This window comes from Petaurus breviceps, unplaced genomic scaffold (assembly GCF_028583685.1).
Source record: "Petaurus breviceps papuanus isolate PSGF00001 unplaced genomic scaffold, PetGlider_PUasm1.0 176, whole genome shotgun sequence".
NCBI lineage: Eukaryota > Metazoa > Chordata > Mammalia > Diprotodontia > Petauridae > Petaurus > Petaurus breviceps.
The window spans coordinates 32,122,075-32,142,047 of NW_027185771.1; the positions used below are offsets into that span (position 1 = coordinate 32,122,075).

The 19,973-nt window shown below is 38.9% G+C and overlaps 1 protein-coding gene and 1 pseudogene across 2 annotated transcripts in view; one reads left to right on the forward strand and one right to left on the reverse strand.

Moving 5' to 3' along the window:
* Positions 1-11,348, forward strand: part of LOC138159473 (zinc finger protein 135-like) — a 26,932-nt gene extending 15,584 nt beyond the window's left edge. For both annotated transcript variants that reach the window (XM_069085840.1, XM_069085839.1), the window contains one exon: positions 30-11,348. In XM_069085840.1, coding sequence (XP_068941941.1) covers positions 30-947 — 918 coding nt within the window. In that variant the 3' untranslated portion in view covers positions 948-11,348. The remainder of the gene's footprint in view (positions 1-29) is intronic.
* A 3,633-nt stretch (positions 11,349-14,981) lies between these two features.
* Positions 14,982-19,749, reverse strand: LOC138159566 (protein RER1 pseudogene; annotated as a pseudogene).
* Between the last annotated feature and the right edge of the window lie 224 nt (positions 19,750-19,973).

Here is a 19,973-nt window from a genome sequence, read left to right on the forward strand (position 1 = left end):
AACCCCACAAATGTAATGAATGTGGAAAGGCCTTTATCCGGAACACAGAACTTACTGCACATCAAAGAATTCATACTGGAGAACATCCCCACAAATGTAATGAATGTGGGAAGGCCTTCATACGTAGGACACAGCTCACTGTACATCAGAGAATTCACACTGATGAGAAACCCCACATATGTAATGAATGTGGGAAAGTCTTCATCCAGAGCATACAACTTACTGTACATCAGAGAATTCATACTGGAGAGAAACCTCACATGTGTAATGAATGTGGCAAAACCTTCAACCACCGATCATCCCTTAGTTCCCATCTGAGAATCCATACTGGAGTGAAACCCTATAAATGTAAAGAGTGTGGTAAAGCCTTTATGGATAGTTCTTACCTTACCTACCATCAGAGAATTCATACTGGAGAGAAACCCTATACTTGTAATGAATGTGGAAAAGCTTTTAATCATAGATCATCCCTTAAAAACCATCGGAGAATTCATACTGGGGAGAAACCTTACAAATGCAACGAATGTGGTAAATGCTTCAGTAACTGTTCTTCCCTAGCTTGCCATCAAAAAATCCATACTGGAGAGAAACCTCACAAATGCAATGAATGTGGGAAGGCTTTCATTCAGATCATCCACCTTACTGTACATCAGAGAATTCATACAGGAGAAAAACCTTATGAATGTAATGAATGTGGGAAAGCCTTCAAACACAACTCATCCCTTACTTCCCATCTCAAAACTCATACTCGAAAGGAGCCACACAAATGGAGCCGACAACATGGTCATCATCAGAGAAATCATACAAGTAAGAAACCCCTTAAAAATAACAAAATCGGTAAAGCCTTCAACCACAGCCCGTCCCCTAATCATCAGAAAAGTCACATTGGAGAGAAGTCTTGTGAAGTTCAAACCCCTCATCCCAACAGTACTTCAGTAAATCCATGAGCTCATCAGTGTGGGTACTCTATTGCAGGATGCAACCTAAACACACCTCTCACCCTGTGCACCTCTTGTCCATGTTCATCCTGATACACCTAACAAAATTGTTCTTCCAAAATTTGCCAGTTAGCATATGTAGTAGCATTTTCCATTCTCACCTTGATTTTTCTGTGGTATCGGACATTATTGTATACCTCTCTATATAGTTTCTCCTTCCTAAACTTCAAAAGGGGCACACTTCCAATTCTCCTCTAATCTCTTCAGTTTCTCCTCTGCTTCCTTAATTAGTTCCTTATCCACTTCTAGACAACTTAAAGAAGTTATTTCCCAATTTCTGTTCTTGTTCCTCTTCTATTTCTCCTTTTTTTTGGCCTTAACAATATTGTTCATTTCCATGCCTACAGCTACATAAACTGGTTGATTCCTGGATCATTATCTCTAACTCTTACTTTAGCTCTCTCCCAAGCTCCAGACCCACATGTTCTGCTACCTACAGGATGATTCCATTAAAGTCCCACCATCATTTCAAACCCTACATGTCCAAAGCTGAACTTTTTTTTTTGCCTTTGTCCCTAAACCTGCTCTTTTTGGCTTATTCATTTGCCACTGGTGCCACCATTCTCCTCACTTTGCTGTATTTAGAACCTTGGTTTTATGTTTGGTTCTTCCCTCTCCCTCACCTCACATACTCAATTACTTACCCAAGTTCTATTTTAGTTTATTTCACTTATTCATTTGACAGATATTCATTTTGCTCATTCTTTAAGCAGAGAACTTGTCAAGTCTTTGCTTAAATACAGAGCTATAATATGTTTTACCTGTAATTCTGGAGATCAGTCTAATAGGCAGTAGAACACAATCTGTATTATAAATTGTGCATTCTTTTACAGTGTTCACACCCTTATCATCCTAATATAGGCCTTCCCTACCACCTGCCTGGAACAATACAGCAAGGTACTAAGAGCTCTTTATTTCTCTATTCTATGGACCCTCTAATTCATTGTTTACAAGGTTGCCATTTTCACACATATGTTTGATCGTGCCATGCTTCTGCTCTAAAATCTTCAATGGTTCTCAGCCTACGGAGAACAATTGAAACTCCTGCACCTGCTATACAACATATCTGTTCTCCACAACTAGATAATTAGATATCATTGCTGTTCCAGCATTATCTAATACTATCCCAGTTCATTTACTCTTTGCTCTAGTCAAATCAGATGATTTGTTCCCTGAATATAAATTTTCTGTTTATGCTGTTCCCTATGCTTAGATTGTTTTTGACCACTTGAATTCTATTCATCCTTCAAATCCAACTCAAATACTCCTTTTTGAAGTCTTCTGTGACCCTGTGTTCTCTTTACCCTACTCCATCCCCAGAACTTACATAGCACTTTGTGCCTAATAGAATGTATTATTTTAAATTATCTCTCTCTGGACATGTCATCTCTGTACTATAAGTTTCATGATGGCAAAGACTGTTATATGTAAAAGTTTTTCTCTTCAGGACCTGTTACAGTGTCCTTCACATAGAAGATGATTATTGAAGTGAACTTAAATGAGTTGATGACATGAAAACTTATTTGAAGTGTTTAATCTGGTAAAATATCAAGGAAATCCTATCATAGACTTTATAAAAGGTTTATTAACTGCTTAAGACCCTTGCTCTTGTGCTAAACTGATTCTAGACTTTTTGTTTTTAATACTCCAAAAGTCCCTTCTCCCTTGCACCCTGCCTTCTGCCCTCTAGAGTTAGTTTTCTTTCAATGCATCTTAATAGGGATATTTTCTTGTTGATGTAGCTAAATAAAACCCCAATTCTGTAACTTTCCCAAGAATACTTATTTATTGGCTCAGATAAATTTATGATTAGTAGAAATTCAGGTAAGATGGGATCTTGGGGATCCTGTAAGCCAACCATCTTACTTTATAGATTAAGAAACTGAGGCCCAGAGAGGGATAAGTAATTTGCCCAAGATAGTAAGTGGCAATGCATGTAAATGAAATAATGCATGTGAAGTCCTGTATAAAACTTAAAAGGTAAAAAGGTTTTGAATAATTTTTAGACTTGAGTATGCTTCATGTAAGTAATCTTGGCAAGAGTTCTTTGTTTTCCTCCTGACTATTCACCAAAGTGAAGGCCAAGTTCAGCCCTCGAAAAATCATTTTTACTGTAGCCCCAACTCTGGGTTAGTTAGCTCCATAAGACCAAGGAATTTTCCCTTTGGTAACAGCAATATTTTTTAACACAATAAGCTGTTAAGTAGCACCAGACTCAAAATTCTGGAAGCAGTGAAATTCATCATTTCACTTATGCCTTTATTCTCTGGATAACCCCTTTCCAGAGACTCATTTTGTTTCTTACACCTGTCAACTTATATCTACAATGTAATGAAATAATGTTGTGTTTAGGTAATGTATTAGCAGCCTCACTGGAGTACCTGTAGGTGTAACACAGGGAGTAATATATCAGAAGGTGGCACTTGACAGTTCATGATGCAGCTACAGGATACACTTCCATGGGGTTCTGGACAGTGTTCAGGGTATGCTTAGAATACATTGCTGCCCATGTTAGCCAAACCCCCCAAGCCAAAAATGATCAAATTTTTAAATAATTCATACTTCTTAGATCAGGATATATCAGTATTGTGTCTATTAAATTGCTGTTTCAGGAAGACAAAGGGGGACGGATTCACTAAGAACCTCAAATCAAAGTTTTCATTTTTGTAAAGGAAAAATCTCTGAACTTTTTAACTTTTTAACATTTTTATAACTATTTTGGTGTAATTGATTTTCTTTGTAATCCTGTGTATTTTATGCATTTAAAAATATCCTGGGAAAGAGTCTATGGGTTTCATCAGACTGCCAAAGAGTTCCATGACACAAAAAAAGTAAGAATCTCTGGAGTAGTTAGGTATCGATTAGAAGCAAAATTAATTTTTAAAGCATTTGTGTTCCATATTGATAAATTGAATAACAATTATTTTTTTAAATACAGAGGGTAATGTATTAATTGTAACAAATCTAAATTAACTGAATTCAGAAATTTAAAACCCATTACAATACTGTTTATGGAAACATTTAATTTAGAAAGTTTTAAATAGATTAAAGCTGTTAGTCTATATATTTCCATGCTAAGCATTTCCAAAGCACTTATCTGAGACAAATTCAAATACTGACCAAAAGATGTGAAGGAAAAAGAGATGTTTGATTACATTAGGAGGTCTATTCTAAATGAGAATATATAAATTTTACCTGGGACATCTGGGTTTTGGCTCTAACATTCTTGGGAGTTTTCATTTTGGGACTTCTTTTCAGGAGATGACCAGTGGATTCTTTCAGTTTCTACTTTGCTCTCTGATTCTAAGCTCTCTGGTCAGTTTTCCTTTGAAGGTGCTATTAATATGACATCTAGGCTTTTTTGTTTGTTTCGTGACTTTCATATAATCCAATGCTTAAATTCTCTCTCCTCAATCTGTTTTCCAGATCAGTTTTTCCTGTGAGGTATTTCCCATTTTCTTTATTTTTTCTGACTTTGGTCTTTGTTTTGCCATTTCCTGTTGTCTTGTGCAATCACTAGCTTCCATTTGAACAATTGTAGCTTTCAGGGAATTTTTTTCAGTAAGGTTTTGTGCCTCTTTTTCCAAGCTCTTAATTCTCTTATATTTTCTATGACTCTTCTTTGATTTTTTTTCTTTGCTTTCTCAACTTTTTAACTCTTCTTGGAATCTTTATTGGACATATATCCAAGCTGCATTTTCCTATTGAGACTTTGCTTGTTGATGTTTTCAAGTCTCCTGAGTGTTGAGCCTCGCTGTTACCATAGTAGCTCCTTAAGGTCTGGTTATTTTTTTGTTTGCTTGCTCATTCTTCCAGGCTGCTTCTTGTCTTTGAATTCTGTGTTGGTGTTGGACACTGTACACTTCCATAAGGGGTAGAGGGGGATGGGATGGGAAGGAGATGTCTGGCTTAAGCTTCTGGCCTTTTACATTCTTCTGCTTGGCTTTCGTAGATCATTCTGGGGGCCTGCAAATGTTCAGTGCTGCCAAAGTGGTGTGATCAGTGACGTGTTTACCACATTGTTGGTCTGAGCTTGACAGATTGCTGAGCCAAGTTTGAACCTCTCGGCTTGTATGTGGTTGAGAGTTTCAGGAGACTGCTGCTGAATTCAGTCACAGTTACCCTGCTGCAAGTTCTGCAGGTTCAGGGACTGAACTGCTGGCTGCCTTTTGGTGCTAGTATCCCTGCTCTGGTTGTTCCATTACAGGCTTACTTAGTGGACTAAAGGTTAGAACTGAGTCCTTGCTGCTCTACTTCTGGGATCTGAGAGTCACTTAGCTATGGTTCCAAAACTTGTTCCTTGATCAGTGCACATTTAAAGCCCATGCTCACTTGTAACTGTTCCTCACTACCCTGAGTGACCCAGAATTGGGGTAATGGACAACCCTTCTGCCAGGTGGCAATATATTTCTGTACCAAGTGCTAATTCAGGAATCCCCTGGGTTTTTTTCCTGTTCTAGTACCCTATCTCAACTTTTTTTTTTCCTAGGCACTGGAACACTTTTCACTGTTGCTGCCACACATGCTTCTGCCCAGCCCTTGCATCTGCAGCCTTCTCTGGCTCCCTAAGCTGCCCTGGGCTGAAAATATTCACTGTGACTTTTTTCTTGACCTTTGAAATCAGAATTTTATATGAGAGGTTTTTGAGTTAATTGTGGAGGAGGTGTGCTAGGTGAGCTAAGCAAAAATGCTTCCTTTCACTTCATCTTTTTATATTTTAAATTTTATGTACTTCCATTTATTAACAGTTTTCTTTATCCTAGCCTAAATTTGCCTCTCCCCAAATTCCTTCTGTAGCTGAGGCCAAGAAAAACTTGTCTGATCTGCCTTCCATTGTCCTCTGTTGGGTCATTATCCATGTCCCACCCTTGCCTCTTTCTCTCTAAACATTTCCTCCAACTTTCCCTCTTTCTTTTGAAAGCACCATCATCATTCTAGTTATCCAGGTGCATAAGTTCCCTTATCTCCTTTCCCCTGGCCATTGCTCTTTTAACCTTTGTCTTTAACTTAGACTATTGCAACAGTCTTCTAATTGGGCTTTGGGTTCTTAGTTTCTCCCTTTTTCAATCCATCCACCACACCATTGCTACAACATAAGCTTCTTACTGATTCTTTCAAGAAAAGATAAACTAAAACTCAGTTTGGCATTAAAACCCCTTCACATTCTGGCTCCCCCACCTATTTAGGCCTATGACACATTACTCCCCATTTCTCACTTAGGAGTCTAACCAAATTAGACTAATTGCTGTTTTTTAAATTCAGCACTTGCTCCCCTGCATCTATACTTTTGCTTGAAATTGCACCCTCTTTCTTTTCTGCCTCTTAGTATTCCTAGCTTTCTTTTTTTTTTTTTAAAGCAATTGGGGTTAAGTAACTTGCTCAAGGTTACACGGCCAGTTACTTCTGGGTGTGGTGCTGAGTATCTGAGCCCAGATTTGATCCAGGTCATCCCGACACTGGAGCCAGTGCTCTTACTCACTGAGCCACCTGGCCGCCCCTAAGCAATTGGGGTTAAGTAACTTGCTCAAGGTTACACGGCCAATTATTTCTGGGTGTGGTGCTGAGTATCTGAGCCCAGATTGATCCAGGTCTTCTCAACACTGGAGCCGGTGCTCTTACTCGCTGTGCTACCTGGCCGCCCCTATCCCTAGCTTTCTTAAAGGCTCAGCTTAAGTGCCATTTCCTATAGGAAACTTCCTGACCTACTTAGTTGTTAGTGCTCTTTCCTTCCTTTTGAAATTATACATACATATTTTTTACCTATTGTATCTACCCCTTCTCCCAAGAGAATGTTAAGTCTTTGGGAATAAGGACATCTATTCCTTTTGTTCTTTTAGTGCTATACTTAGTACCATGGTGACACATAGTAGGTACTTAAGGAATGTTTGCCAAATTTGTACCATTCCATGTGACAGCCTTTGTAATACTTGAAGATATTTATTTCCCCAATCTAATCTTCTCCAGGTTAAAGTTTCCCATTTAGCAGATCCTTCATAATGGTGCTCTGGACGTCCTTCAGCTTGTCAGTCTAGTTCCTAATATGGAACTCCTTCTGGCTGTGGCCTGACAAGGGCAGAAGGAAAGAAGGGATACTAATAAGAGAATAATGTTGTAAAGCTTTAAAAAATGTTTGTCCCTTTGAGCCAAGGTGGTGGTGGTGGTTGCTCATTTCAGTTGTTTCTGACCCTTTGTGACCCCATTTGGGGTTTTCTTGGCAAAGATAATGAAGTGGTTTACCATTTCCTTCTCTACCTCATTTTAAAGATGAGGGACTGGGGCAAACAGAGTTAAGTGACTTTCCCAGGGTCATAGGGCTTCAAAGTGTCTGAAGCCAGATTTGAGCTCAGGAAGATGTCTTCCTTACTCTAGGCCCAACACACTAACCACTGTAGCACCTAGTTGCCCAAGGTGTTGGTTTGGGGGTTGGTGGGGCAAGGCAATATATGATTTCTTATGAACATTCTGCATCCAGGGAGAATAATACATACTGTTAGGATAGGCAAATGAAGAATGTAAAGATGTGGAGGAGTAGGACCAGGCTTTGTAACTGATAAAAAGAAAAAAGTCACCACAACAAACTACCTCTTTTATGAATTGAAATGTCAGGAAATGAATCTCGGGGGGGGGAAAAAAAAGTCCACCAAAACAAAATATAGGGAAGGAAAGTAGAGACATGCTTTGCAATTGTGCTTACAAAGGAAGCTATGTGCACAGTGGGTAGAGTGTCTGGCTGAATTCCTAAGTTCAAATCTGGCCTTAGACACTTTCTAGCTGTATAACCCTGGACAGATCACTTCACCCTGTTTGCTTCAGTTTCCTCATGTGTAAAATGACCTGGAGAAGGAAGTGGAAAACCATTCCAGTGTCTCTGCCACATAAACCCCAAGTGGGGTCGTGTAGAGTCAGAAACAACTGAAATAGGACTGAAGAAAAGAAACGAGAGCAAAGCTTTTGTTTCCTAAGAGTTCCCATCTTGTATGAGCTACAAAGAATAAAGAAACAGTGAGTAAATAGATTTCAGAACAAACTGAGAGAAATAAGTAAATTAATGCTACTTAGAAAAGTACATCAGAGGGGGCAGCTAGGTGAATAGAGCATGGGCCCTGGAGTCAGAAGGAACTGAGTTCAAATCCAGCCTCAGACGCAACCCAAAAACTAGCTGTGTGACCTTGGGCAAGTCACTTAACCCCAGTTGCCCTCCAAAAGGCAAAAAAGAAAAAGTACATCAGAAATGAACTCAAAAGGAGAGGGTGGATTGGGGAAGAAAGAAAAAAATATGAATTGCAACCATATGCTGGGACAGCACAGAGTAAAAGGGGAAAGGGAGAATCAAGAAAAATAAACTTGAAATAGATTAGAGACACAGGAAGAAATGAAGATCTGGTGGGAGGAGACAAATCAAAATAATTATTTGCAGACCAAGTTCTGACTTCTTATTTACATACCAGAGACTATCCCAGAAACCAAACCTAATGTGATGGGAGAAACAATTTCCAGAGGTCAGTGAAGGCATTTATGAGAATCTAAAGGTGATTTTAGAAAACCAAATTACCAAGCTTAAAAAGAAAATAAGTAAAATTCCCAACAAATGAGGAATTAAAGGAAATTGTTGAAATATTCTGCTCAATTATGTGGTACCAAAATTAAAACTTAAAGTGGTTCAGTAGTTACAGAAATAAACACTTTGATAGATTAACAGAAAAAGAAATACATAGTCAAAAACCCAGTCTTAGAAATTGAACTATCTATAAAAGAACTAAAATAAAACACCTTGGAATGATTTAAAAGTGAATTTTATTGAGGATTCAAAGAACAATTAATTTCTATATTAGATATGTTTTTGTAAAGATGGGAAGGTACCTTGTTAAAGGTGAAATATAAGAAAAATGTGATCCTGATACCCAAACTGGAAAAGAGAAAAACGAAGACTGCTACCACAAATTAATAAGTAAAATATTAGTAAAGTTGATAATATATTTTAAAAATCTTTATGACAACATTGGATTTGTACCACAAATAAAGGAATAGTTAAATGTTAAAGTATTTTTTTAATGTAGTTTTGGTGGTAGATTTGGAAAAAAGATTTTTGACAAAATTTAAGTCATGTGAAAAACACTAAAAAACTTGGAACTGGTGATTTCTGAGGAGCTTGATGGTTAAGAAAATGCCCTGGGGTGGTTAGGTGGTGCAGTGAATAGAGCACTAGGCCTGAAGTCAGGAGGACCTGAGTTCAAATGTTGCCTCAGACACTTAACACAAAAAACTAGCCGTGTGACCTTGGGCAAGTCTCTTAACACCAATTGCCCTCAAAAAAAAAAAAAAAAAGAAAATGGCCTCTACTACTACAGGTCAGCACCCTCCTGCATCTGTAGTCAGTTTTAGAACACTATGAGGTTAAGTAACTTTCCCAGAAGAAAATAAGAAATGTGTATAGGAAAAGAGGAAGCTAAGTTGTCTCTGCAGACATGCTGTCCTACTTAGATCCAGTAAACTGAAAGAAAAAAATTCAATCAGTAACTTTAATAAGGTAGCAAGATAAAAATTAAACCCACAAAATAATCTTTTTTTCTGTATTTTATATATATGAAAATATATGTTAAAAAAAACCTAGGATAAAAAAGGAATTATATTTGACATAGCTACAAAATGCACAAAACAATTTATCAATATACACTCAGAAGCTACATGAATACAGCTACAACTTTATAGAAATAAAGGAAGACAAATAGATGTGAGAAGTTTGACTGTTCATGATAAGGCTGTACTTATACAAATGACAGTAATACCAAAATTTAGTCCTATAGCAGTGCAGTTATCAAGGGGTTTACTGACCTGTACAAAATAATAAAACACCAAAACTCTAAAATGAGATTTTTTTTTAACGAGGTGGAGGAAGAAAGAAAGGCTACCATTAATAGTCCTCAAAATAAATAAAGCAGTAGTAGTCAGTCATTTGGCATTGATTAAAAAGTATAAAAGTATGTAAATGGGCAGCCTAGGCAATAAGTAATTGAGCCTAGTTGGCCTGCTGTTGAGTAAATGCATGGTGAGTTCAATAGTTAACACAAACTTTTGGGGTTATTTGTGAAGAAAGGGTGGAAAAACTGGAAATGAAGCAGAAATTAGGTATTGGACTAATTTTTATATGCTATGACTCAGTAAGTTCCGAAGTATATACAATTTTAATACAAAGGGTAATATATAATAGAGGGATGGGAGGGGGGGAGACCTGGAAGTACCTTTCCCAACTATTATAACTAGGATTTGAGATAATTTCTAAAAAAATTTTATTTCATAAATTTTTTTAAGCTTTTGCAAGAACAAAATGTGGCTAAGAAAAGCCACTGATTAATGAAAATTCTTGCAGCAAATATTTGATAAAGGTCTAATATATGGTAAGTTGATGTAGATGCTTAGGAACAAAAGTCGTTTCCCAATAAATGGTCAAGTGACAGGTTTGTTTGGGTTTTTTTTTTTTTAAAGCAGATTGTCAATAAACAAGTGAAAGAATGCTCCAAGTCCCTAATAAGAAAAATAGTCATTACAAGTCAGATTTCACCTCACACTTAGAAAATTGAAAATTGATTTTAGTTGCTTTTAAAACATAGGCTGGGCATAGGTTTAATACTTGTCACCTATGTAACTTCATCCTTCACCAAGTTTCTGGAGAAACTTGCCTAAAAGTCAAATTTGTTATTACTTCCACCCTTTAATCAGGTAGCCCCCATTTGAGTCTTCATTATATTATTTTAATTTATATCTCCACCCTGGTTTTGACCACTTTTTAACCTCATCCACCACCCACTCAATCCATATTCAAGTTGATTCAATCAAAGCCAGCAAACTAATCTTATCACCTGAGGATTAATCTCACCTGCCAACTAGAAGGCTCAGTGGATAGAGTGTTGGACCTGGAATCAGGAAGGCCTGAGACATAGTAAATGCTGTGTGACCCTGGGCTAGTCATTTAACCTCTGCCTTATCCACTGGAGAAGAAAATGGCAAATCACTACAGTATCTTTGCCAAGAAAACTCCATGGACAGTACTGGCATGCTATGGTCCACAGGAGTCATGAAGAGTTAAAGAATCAGAAGACTGAACAACCCAATGGGAATTAACAGGGAGGAGCTGAGGTGACTCAACCCACCTCTTTAAAATATCGACTAATTGGGTTTGTCTTACCTTTGCAAGAGGAGTTCCAAAAGCTATACTGTCAGGCTAATCAGAAAGAAGACACACCTAGGTTTAAAAAACTCTCAGCTTTCACTCGTCTTTGGACATTAAGAGAAACCGTTGCCCAATTTGTTGGTTGCTGCTATTCTAATAAATTGGTCATGTTTGGAACCTCATCTCTCAGTTTACTTTCATTTTCACACATAACACACCCATTATATTGGCAAGGGAAAAAATTAAAATGATAAATATGATGTTTAAATACAGGAACAATAATGCACTGTTAGTGGAGTTGTGAATTTGTCCCACCATTTTGGAAAAACAGTTTGGAACCATATTAGAAATCTGGGATGTGAGAAACAAGATGGCAGACTAGACATTTTCTACAATCCCCATGATGTCTAAAACCTCTCCAAAACAGAAATTACGCACTTTTATCAGCTGTTTCCATGGTCAAGAATAACCAAAATCCAAAAGATTTTTTAAAAAGAACCCAGAAACTAATGCTCATTGACCCTGAGGCTCACTCAGCACCCCTCCTTTGCCTCCCATTATACTGACTGTGAAGCTGCACTAGGAGACCCAAGAACACGAGACAAGTTTTTACATAAAAACCTTTTATACTCTAGTTCCCCTTCCCTATTTCCAGAGCTATAGAAACCTGAGCTCCAGAAGTTTGTTCCAGCCTTGACATCCAGCTTGACTATAGCCCTTCAGGAGCAAAACCTGCTGGGGGTTTACAGCTAAAAAGCACCAGTACTGCCAGTGCCAGACTATCTGAACTGCTGGTGCCAGACCAGGGGTCAGGTCATCAAGACAGAATACCATGCATTTGGGCAGCTGTGTAGCACTCCACCACACCTGAGGGAAAGAACACAGTACCCACCAGTTCTGACAACCCAAAAGTCACTTGAGGCAGAGATCTATGCTTGGTGAACCATGAATTGCCCAATGTGGGAGGATGCTGAGATGCTTTCAAAACCAGCCCCCAAAGAAACCACAGAGGGGAAAGTGTCAGGGAGTGATGAAGTAAATAAGAAAAATCACTGAACTGTACATACCTTCTCACCCAGCAATACCACTACTAGACATAAACCCTATGAAGGTCAATGACAAAGGGGAAAGTCCTATATATAATATTTATAACAGCACTTTTTGTGGTAGCAGAAAACTTGGTGGGAAAAGTGGATATCCATTTGGGGAACAGTTGAACAAATTGTGTTAGAGGACTGTGGAGGAAAAATTATTGCACACCTTTAAAAAAAAGACTGAAGAATTTGGAGAAACTTGGGAAGAATTTATGAATTGCTACAGTACGAAATAAAGAGAATCAATAGAACTGTTAACTCAATTATCACAGTAATATAAAGAAACCAACTTTGAAAAGCATCAGAATTCTGTTCAATGAAATGACTAATATCCATTCCAGAAGATTTGACATTAAAATATGCCTCCTTTCTCTGGGTGGAGATGCACCAGGGGCAGATTGAAGCCTGCATAGTTAGACCTGGCCAATGTATTGATTTGTTTTGTTTGAATATACTTTTTTTTAGAAGGGAGGGTCCTGTGATGGTGGAGAGCATGTGATTGGGAAGTGACAGTAATATTTTTTAAATGCATCAATAAAACATTAAAAATAAACTCCAAATAAGTCAGTCAATAAACATTTTTAAGTTCCCACTATGTACCAGGTACACAAAGAAAGAGGAAAAAATAGTCCCTCTCTTCAAGAAACTCAGTCTAATGGGAGAAGACAGCACATACAAAGAAAATCAAAAAATAGGGAGAAGGGAAGACTACCACACACAGGGGCATGTTGAAATGCCGTGTCCTTCAGTGCCCTGAGCCCCATTCTTAAATGAAGAATCTAGGAGGAGGTCTTCAGTATCCACCCTCCACCCTCTAATCCGAGGGAGAGAGGGGCCCCAAGGGCAAGGGGTAAAGAGGAGGTGTAAGTTTCAAAGTTGATTCCATCTTGTAGGAAGATGAGTTTCTGGAGACCAAGGTGAAATCCAAGAGAGTAACCAAATAGGAAATGATGAGGTGGCTGCTCCCTCTTTAAATGGAGGATCTGGACAAAGCTCTCAGATGTCTACCCTCTTCATTTGGAGGGAGGAGCTCCAAAGGTACTGAAGAAGTGTGAGTTTCAGAGTTGATTCCATCCCATAGGAAAATGAGTTTTTGGAGACAATGATGAAGTCTAGGAGAGCAAATAAGGTAGTGTGTAATCTTAGTAGGAAATTCTTCCCTCTTTTCCTCCTTGAATGTATTGACAAGTGTAAGACAGATAAACGTAGCACACAGGAGGGATGCTAGCACAGGTTCATTCTTGATCTGGTCAGACAGGAAAGACAGTTTTTAAAAAGAAAGTTAATAATCTTACTTTATTCTAGTCTTCTCCCAAGGGTTGCTGATAATGGGACCACCAACTCCTACAGCATTCCCTAATCACCCTTCTCATAGGTGCTGGTGAGAAGGGGTGTCAACTACCCCTACATCTTGATGGGGGTCAATTGAGAAGCACAGCTTGTGCACTCCTCTAAATACCCTCAAGCCTCAGTGGGGGCCAGTTGAGGCAAACACAGATTCCCCCCAAGCCTTGATGGGGGTCAGTCAAGGCACACACAGCATTCCAGCTTGTGTGTTCAACCCTAAGGGTTCCCTATCCCTTGACCAGTGCCCATCTACTTTATAGGGAAACAGACAAAGAAGGCATATTGCCAGCAATAGTCTCACAAATTTATATCACCTCATCCCTATATCTCACTGCGCAGTTGCAGTGGATATTTGCAATTTAAGCACAAATGTTTATATTATGTATCATTATATAATGCTGCACAAGCATGATGGAGATGTTTTGAACCATAATCATGAGAATTCATATCTAATACCTGGGAACAAGAGATTGTTATGGTTATGGATCCTGGGAAACTGAACTCTAAGAAATAATAACAAAAATCCACTTCACAGACAATAAAATCCAGCTTACTTACATTGATTCCCCAATCAGTACCTTAGCCCATTTCCTACTCCTAAGGTCCAAAGCATGAGCCTTCTTAAATGACTCTTATGTGAAGAGTAAAATGGTACTCCCAGCTGTTCAGTGTGTCCATTGACTAGTTAAGGTTTAGCAAAGTAATTAGCTACTTCTGGGTGAGGCTGAGCTTTAGGGTTCTTTATATTCTACCAGGAGGATTTTCCTACCTCTACTTTCTACTTCTGTGGACATATTTTTAAGGTACTTTGCAAACCTTAAAGTGCTATATAAAAACTAGCTGTTATAAAATTTCATACATTTTCCAGTTTTTGAGGGGAAGAGAGATGATATTGTGAATTTTTTTATGGATCAAGTTTCAGAGGCTGGGTCCAGCACTATAGATTTTCAGTAAACTAACCTCCAAAAAACACTTCCTTATGGGTTCTGGGGTCTTCATGTGGACTAATCATAAGAGCTAGCTATCGTACTTTTAAAGTTTGCAAAGTTATTTACAAATATTTATGTCATTAGGTTTGACAAAGTCCAGGAACCCCAAGACTGTTGGTCCCTGATAAGATCAGGGCCGTCTGGAATGAATTCGTGGACTGTATTTTTTTTTTAAGTCAAGATGACAAAAGTTTATTGTTACACTTTTCATGGGGCAAGAGTTTTCAGGGAAGCTGCAACCTTAGAGGAGTACAGTTTAAGTTTGTATAGGATATTCTATAGTAAAACTTGTGCCAAATATGCTAACTAGGTGATTCAGGGTGGGATTAGGGAATGGTTAAGGAGTGGTTAATATTTAAAGGAACATGCACCTTTAGTATCTACTGCACAGGTATTTTACACAGAGTTCACTGGGAAATAGCCTGGGAGGGAGGAGACCACATGGAGGTATGTTTTTAGACCTGAAATGTCACCAAGTCAACTAACAGTGAGGGCTGACTGAGAAATACCCAGGCTGCCCCCATCAGTGTCTTGTCGAGTAGTAAAATATCTTTATGACCCAGTGCACAGCCAGTTCAGCCAGTACATAGCTGGTTTAAACTAATAAATTCTTCAGTGCAGCTGGCTACTGTATTAGGAGAGATGTGTTTTGCTAGGGCGTGCTGTCCTGTTTCGCTAGAAAAAAAAAACTGCTAGGAGCAGTGTTTGAGGCTAGGGAGAGTTGTGATTTTGTGGGGCTCAAACACAGGCATCCAAGCACCCTGTCAATCTGATCCTCAAAACAAGTTATGACATGAGAAAACTGAGACTGAAGATTGTGATTTTCCCAGTGTCACACATCTGGTAAGTATCTGAGATAGAATTCAAACAGTTCTTGACTCACAGACTCTACTATACCAATCTCCCTCTCAAAAATAGATGAACCAAAATGCAGGTCTCCCTTGTGAAATCAGAAAGTACTTGCAGATGGAACCAAGTACCCTCCTTGGGTCCTGAGTGCTATATAATCCTGGGAATAGCTCCCCTCTATTTTCGTAAATAAACTACTCCCTACCTCACTTCCATCTCCTAAAGAACCTATTTCTCAATTGAGAGTTCCTATACCAGAATCCTACTTCTAATTCCTCTACGGTTTCCACCTAAAATCCCCTCAAATCAGAAAACACTGAAAATGGAGTTTGCTCTAGCAATATTGAATTCACTTTCCCTGCCCCCCTTCTCTATCATTCAGTAAGTACATATTTATTAAAAACCTAGTAAGTTTCGGGAACTGTGCTAAGTGCTGAAAATACAAAAAGGAGTATAAAGAAGCTCACAAACTTTTTTTTATATTTATATATTTATAATTCAGGGCACTCAAAAGAAATCATGGTCATTAAGAACAAAGTTTTGAGTCATTATGAAAAGAGCCAAACTTTAAACATCTCTAGTAAGATGCAATTAGGAAACCGGCATTAGATCCCCATACACAATTACTTGAAAATCACCTTTAAAATGTTAAGTTCTTTAGGAAAAAGGCAGCATTCAATTTATCATCAGATCTACTATTCAATGACTTGATTATGGCCCCCAAACATCATGCATGTGCCCAGACAGCTGAAGGTTGCCGACTGCATTGGAGGGAGGCCTTAGAGACATCCCCATGAATGCTGGACCACTTAGGAAGCACAGAGCACTCCCAGCAAGCTGCCCTCCCCCTTCCTCACTTACACTCCAGGGCCATGAAATCAGGTTGTAATGGTGATGGAGAAATGTCACCTTAACATAAGACTATTCACCTACTGTCGAATCCAGAATCCCTTCAGAGTGAGACACATGACATGACCGAAAAACGAACTCGATGCAATTTGGCTTAAATGCCAGCGTCTTCAAGAACCTCTCTGACATTTCAGTTACAAATAATTGAAGATCCTTTTTACAAAGAAAATTTTGACTCCCTTGTAATCAACTACTTTATATGAAGAAAAAAAAGCATTGCTACAATGGCTCAAAATGGTCCTTCTTGGATTATGTGGTGACAGGGTCAGTTCAGATTCTAACTAGCAAATGTCTTCCCCATGTCTTCCTCCCCTTTGTGTTTCCTCTTCCCGTGTGTGAATGGTATATACCTATATTTTATCATATGCTTTATTTGCCTCTTCATGGTGATACAGAAAAGCATGACAAAGTACATCACAAGGATCGGCCAGAACACTGGGACGTTGAAAGCATCAAAAAAATGTACAGAACACAGCAACAAGAATGCCTTTAGTAGCAGAGTGCCAACATTTAAATTCTGGAAGCCTTCAAATGAAAGGACAAAATTCCTCAGTTTGTTTTGTGGGTAAGGAAGGCCCTTCATCTAAGTCTTCCGTTAAGGAGGGATCTACCTTTGGTGAAAGGAAGGCTATGAAAAGATTGAGATGGTAAATGCCCAAGGCGTATGTCACGATGTGCCAACCCTGTAATAGATAAACTCTAATCGTGTAGATGAGACTTAGGCCCAAGTTACAGCCTGTTACACAGCTGTATAAGGAGTAGATTTGTCTAACCAGGACTGGTAAATCTGTCCAAGTTTTGTGAAAAATCTAAACACCACAGAAGGAGAAGCTCACAATCTAATGGGAAAGAAGACAAATATATGCAAACAAGCTGAATACATGAAAAAAAGGAAATAATTGACATCAGAAAGACATTAAAATTCAGAGGGGTTGGGATGGCTTCCTATAGAAAATGGAATTTTAGTTGAGGCTTAAATTTAGCCAGGGAAGCTAGTAGCCAGAGATGGGCGGGGGGGGGGGGACAACATGTTGGATCCACAATTTAGAAAAATCACTTTGCCAGCTGAATGGTGGATGGACTGGAGTAGGGAGAGATTTGTGGCACAGAGACCAGCCAGTAGGCTATTGCAATAATCCAAGTGTGAGGTGATTAGGGCCTGCACCAAGGTAGTGGCAATATCAGAGGAGAGAAGGCAGAGTATTTTAGAGATGTTAGAAAATTGAAGGCCTTAGTAACAGATTGGATAGGAGTGAGAGATACTGAGAAGTTGAAGATGGCACCTAGGTTGTGAATATGGGTGAGTGGGTGTATCAGCAATGCCATATTCACAATGCCTATGGAAATTATAGATATGCTGATATAATTATCCATCACAAAATACATCATGCTTGCCATATGGGGGAATAAGCTAGAAAATTTATTAAGATACCAAAAGACTGAGTCCCAAAACCAGAAAGTGAAAGCCATCAAAGTAGTTATGACATTGGCACAGGTAGATAAAGTAGAAAGCACCCACATTCTCAAGCCTTTAAAACAGAATAGGCTACCTCAGGCAAAGGTCCTCCTCTCCCCACTCACAGCAACCACCCAGCGTCCCGGAAGCGTGCTCCCAGCAGCTCCGGCCCCTGGCAGTCCTCAGCAGGAGTCCTTAGCAGAAATTCTGGCTAACTCAAAAAGGGCTTCGCGCTGCCACTGCCTCTGCCTCTGCTGCACCGCTAGCCACCACAGGAACTCTAGCTTGGCTTCCCTCTTCCTCTTGCTCTGCCCCTTCCTGCTACGTCAGCAAGTCCAATGGGGCATGGAAGATCTTTAAATCCCATAACCCTTACAGTGTGTGGGGGGGGGAGGGGAGGGGTCAGGAGAGATGATGGTGTCCTAAACAGTAACAGGGAAGTTGGGAAGAGGAGGAAGGTGTAGGGGGAAAGATAATGAGTTGAGTTTTGGATATGTTGAGTTTAAGATATCTGTTGTATATACAGTTAAAGATGTCTGAAAAGCAGTAGGAGATGTGAGACAGGTCAATAGAGAGGACAAGGCTGGATCAGCAGATTTTAGAATCATCAGCATAGAGATGCTGATATGATCACCATGTGAAGTAACGTAGAGGAGAAGAAAAGATGTTCCAGAACAGAGCCCTGTGGGACCCCTATATTAGTGGGCATGGCCTGGAAGAAGATCCAACAAAAGAGACTGAGGAGCAGTCAGATAGGCAGGTGAACCAAAAACCTAGAGACAAGAGAATATCAAGGAGAAAAGGGCAATCCATGTCAGCAGCAGCAGAGAGGTCAAGAAGAACAAGAACTCAGAAAAGATTCTTGGATTCAGCAATTAGATAATCATTGGTAACTATGGAGAGAGCCTTGATTGCTCTCCCTCTTCACCTCTGTCTCCTGACTTTCCACAGTTTCATTTAAGACTTTCAGCTCAAATTCTACCCTCTGCAGGAGGCCTTCAATGGTCCCCACCCCACCCTCAATCCCTGGAGTCAGGAGAACCTGAGTTCAAATCTAGCCTCAGACACTTGACACACTTACTAGCTGTGTGACTTTGGGCAAGTCACTTAACTGCAATTGCCCTCCAAAAAGCAAAAGAAAAAAAAAAGAAGCTTTGCACTGACACAGAAGAACTTCTCACTTTCTTTGCATTCATGGTATCTCTCTCACTCTACCATGAATTCTGGGGTGGTAAGATCTGTACTGTGGTAGAAGTCCTTTCCATGTTTAGTACGTACACAAGACTTTTCTTCATGAAAAGGGACTTGCTGTTTAGGAAACAAACACCCCAATGGACAACTTTCACATACTGATATTTATTGGGGGTTTCATAAGTAGAAATTCTGTGATGAGAAAAGTTAAGAAGTATAGTTAGAGTACTTCCAATATATAATAAATAGTTATTTTTCCCCAATTAGTTTTTAAGCACAATTAATAATTTCTAAACCATAAATGGATGATTTCTCAAGTGCTTTATATTCTACAACTTATTATTTGATCATATTACATGTAATTATGTCTAAGGACTATCTAAAGTTCTTTCTGTATATAGCATTTATAGACATATTTTCATATATAGATTTCTGCTGAAGAAAAGAACTGAACTTAGATGGTAACTTCTACCACATTGGGAGTTTTCTTCTGGGAGATTCTGATTTGACAAATTTTTTTTTTCTCCTAACAGCTCTGTTGCCTCTCCAACTTGCCCTAACATTCCCAGACTTCTCCCAATTAAAAAAAAATTCAAACTACACTTTCTGAGTCTTTCCTGGGACAATTCTTCCATAGTAGTAGCAAGTTTAGGGGTTGGCTGCTTGATTTTATACCTAGTCTCTGTAATGTAATGCCAAGGAAAGGCAACTTCCCAAGGTTCAGAATACCAGCATAGGTGCTCTCCATTTCATTCAGTGACAAACCAAGAACAGAGAAGATCAAAACATGACATCATTCCAAATACAGCATTTACTAAATGTGATTAAATAATCTCCAATGACTACCCCACCCCAGGACCTTCCAATCATTCAATCAATTACAAAGTCTCTGTTCTAAATACTTCTCCACCCCTAGGCTATACCTTAATTAAGTCCACCACAAAGCCCCTCTTCTCAAATGGAGATTAGTTT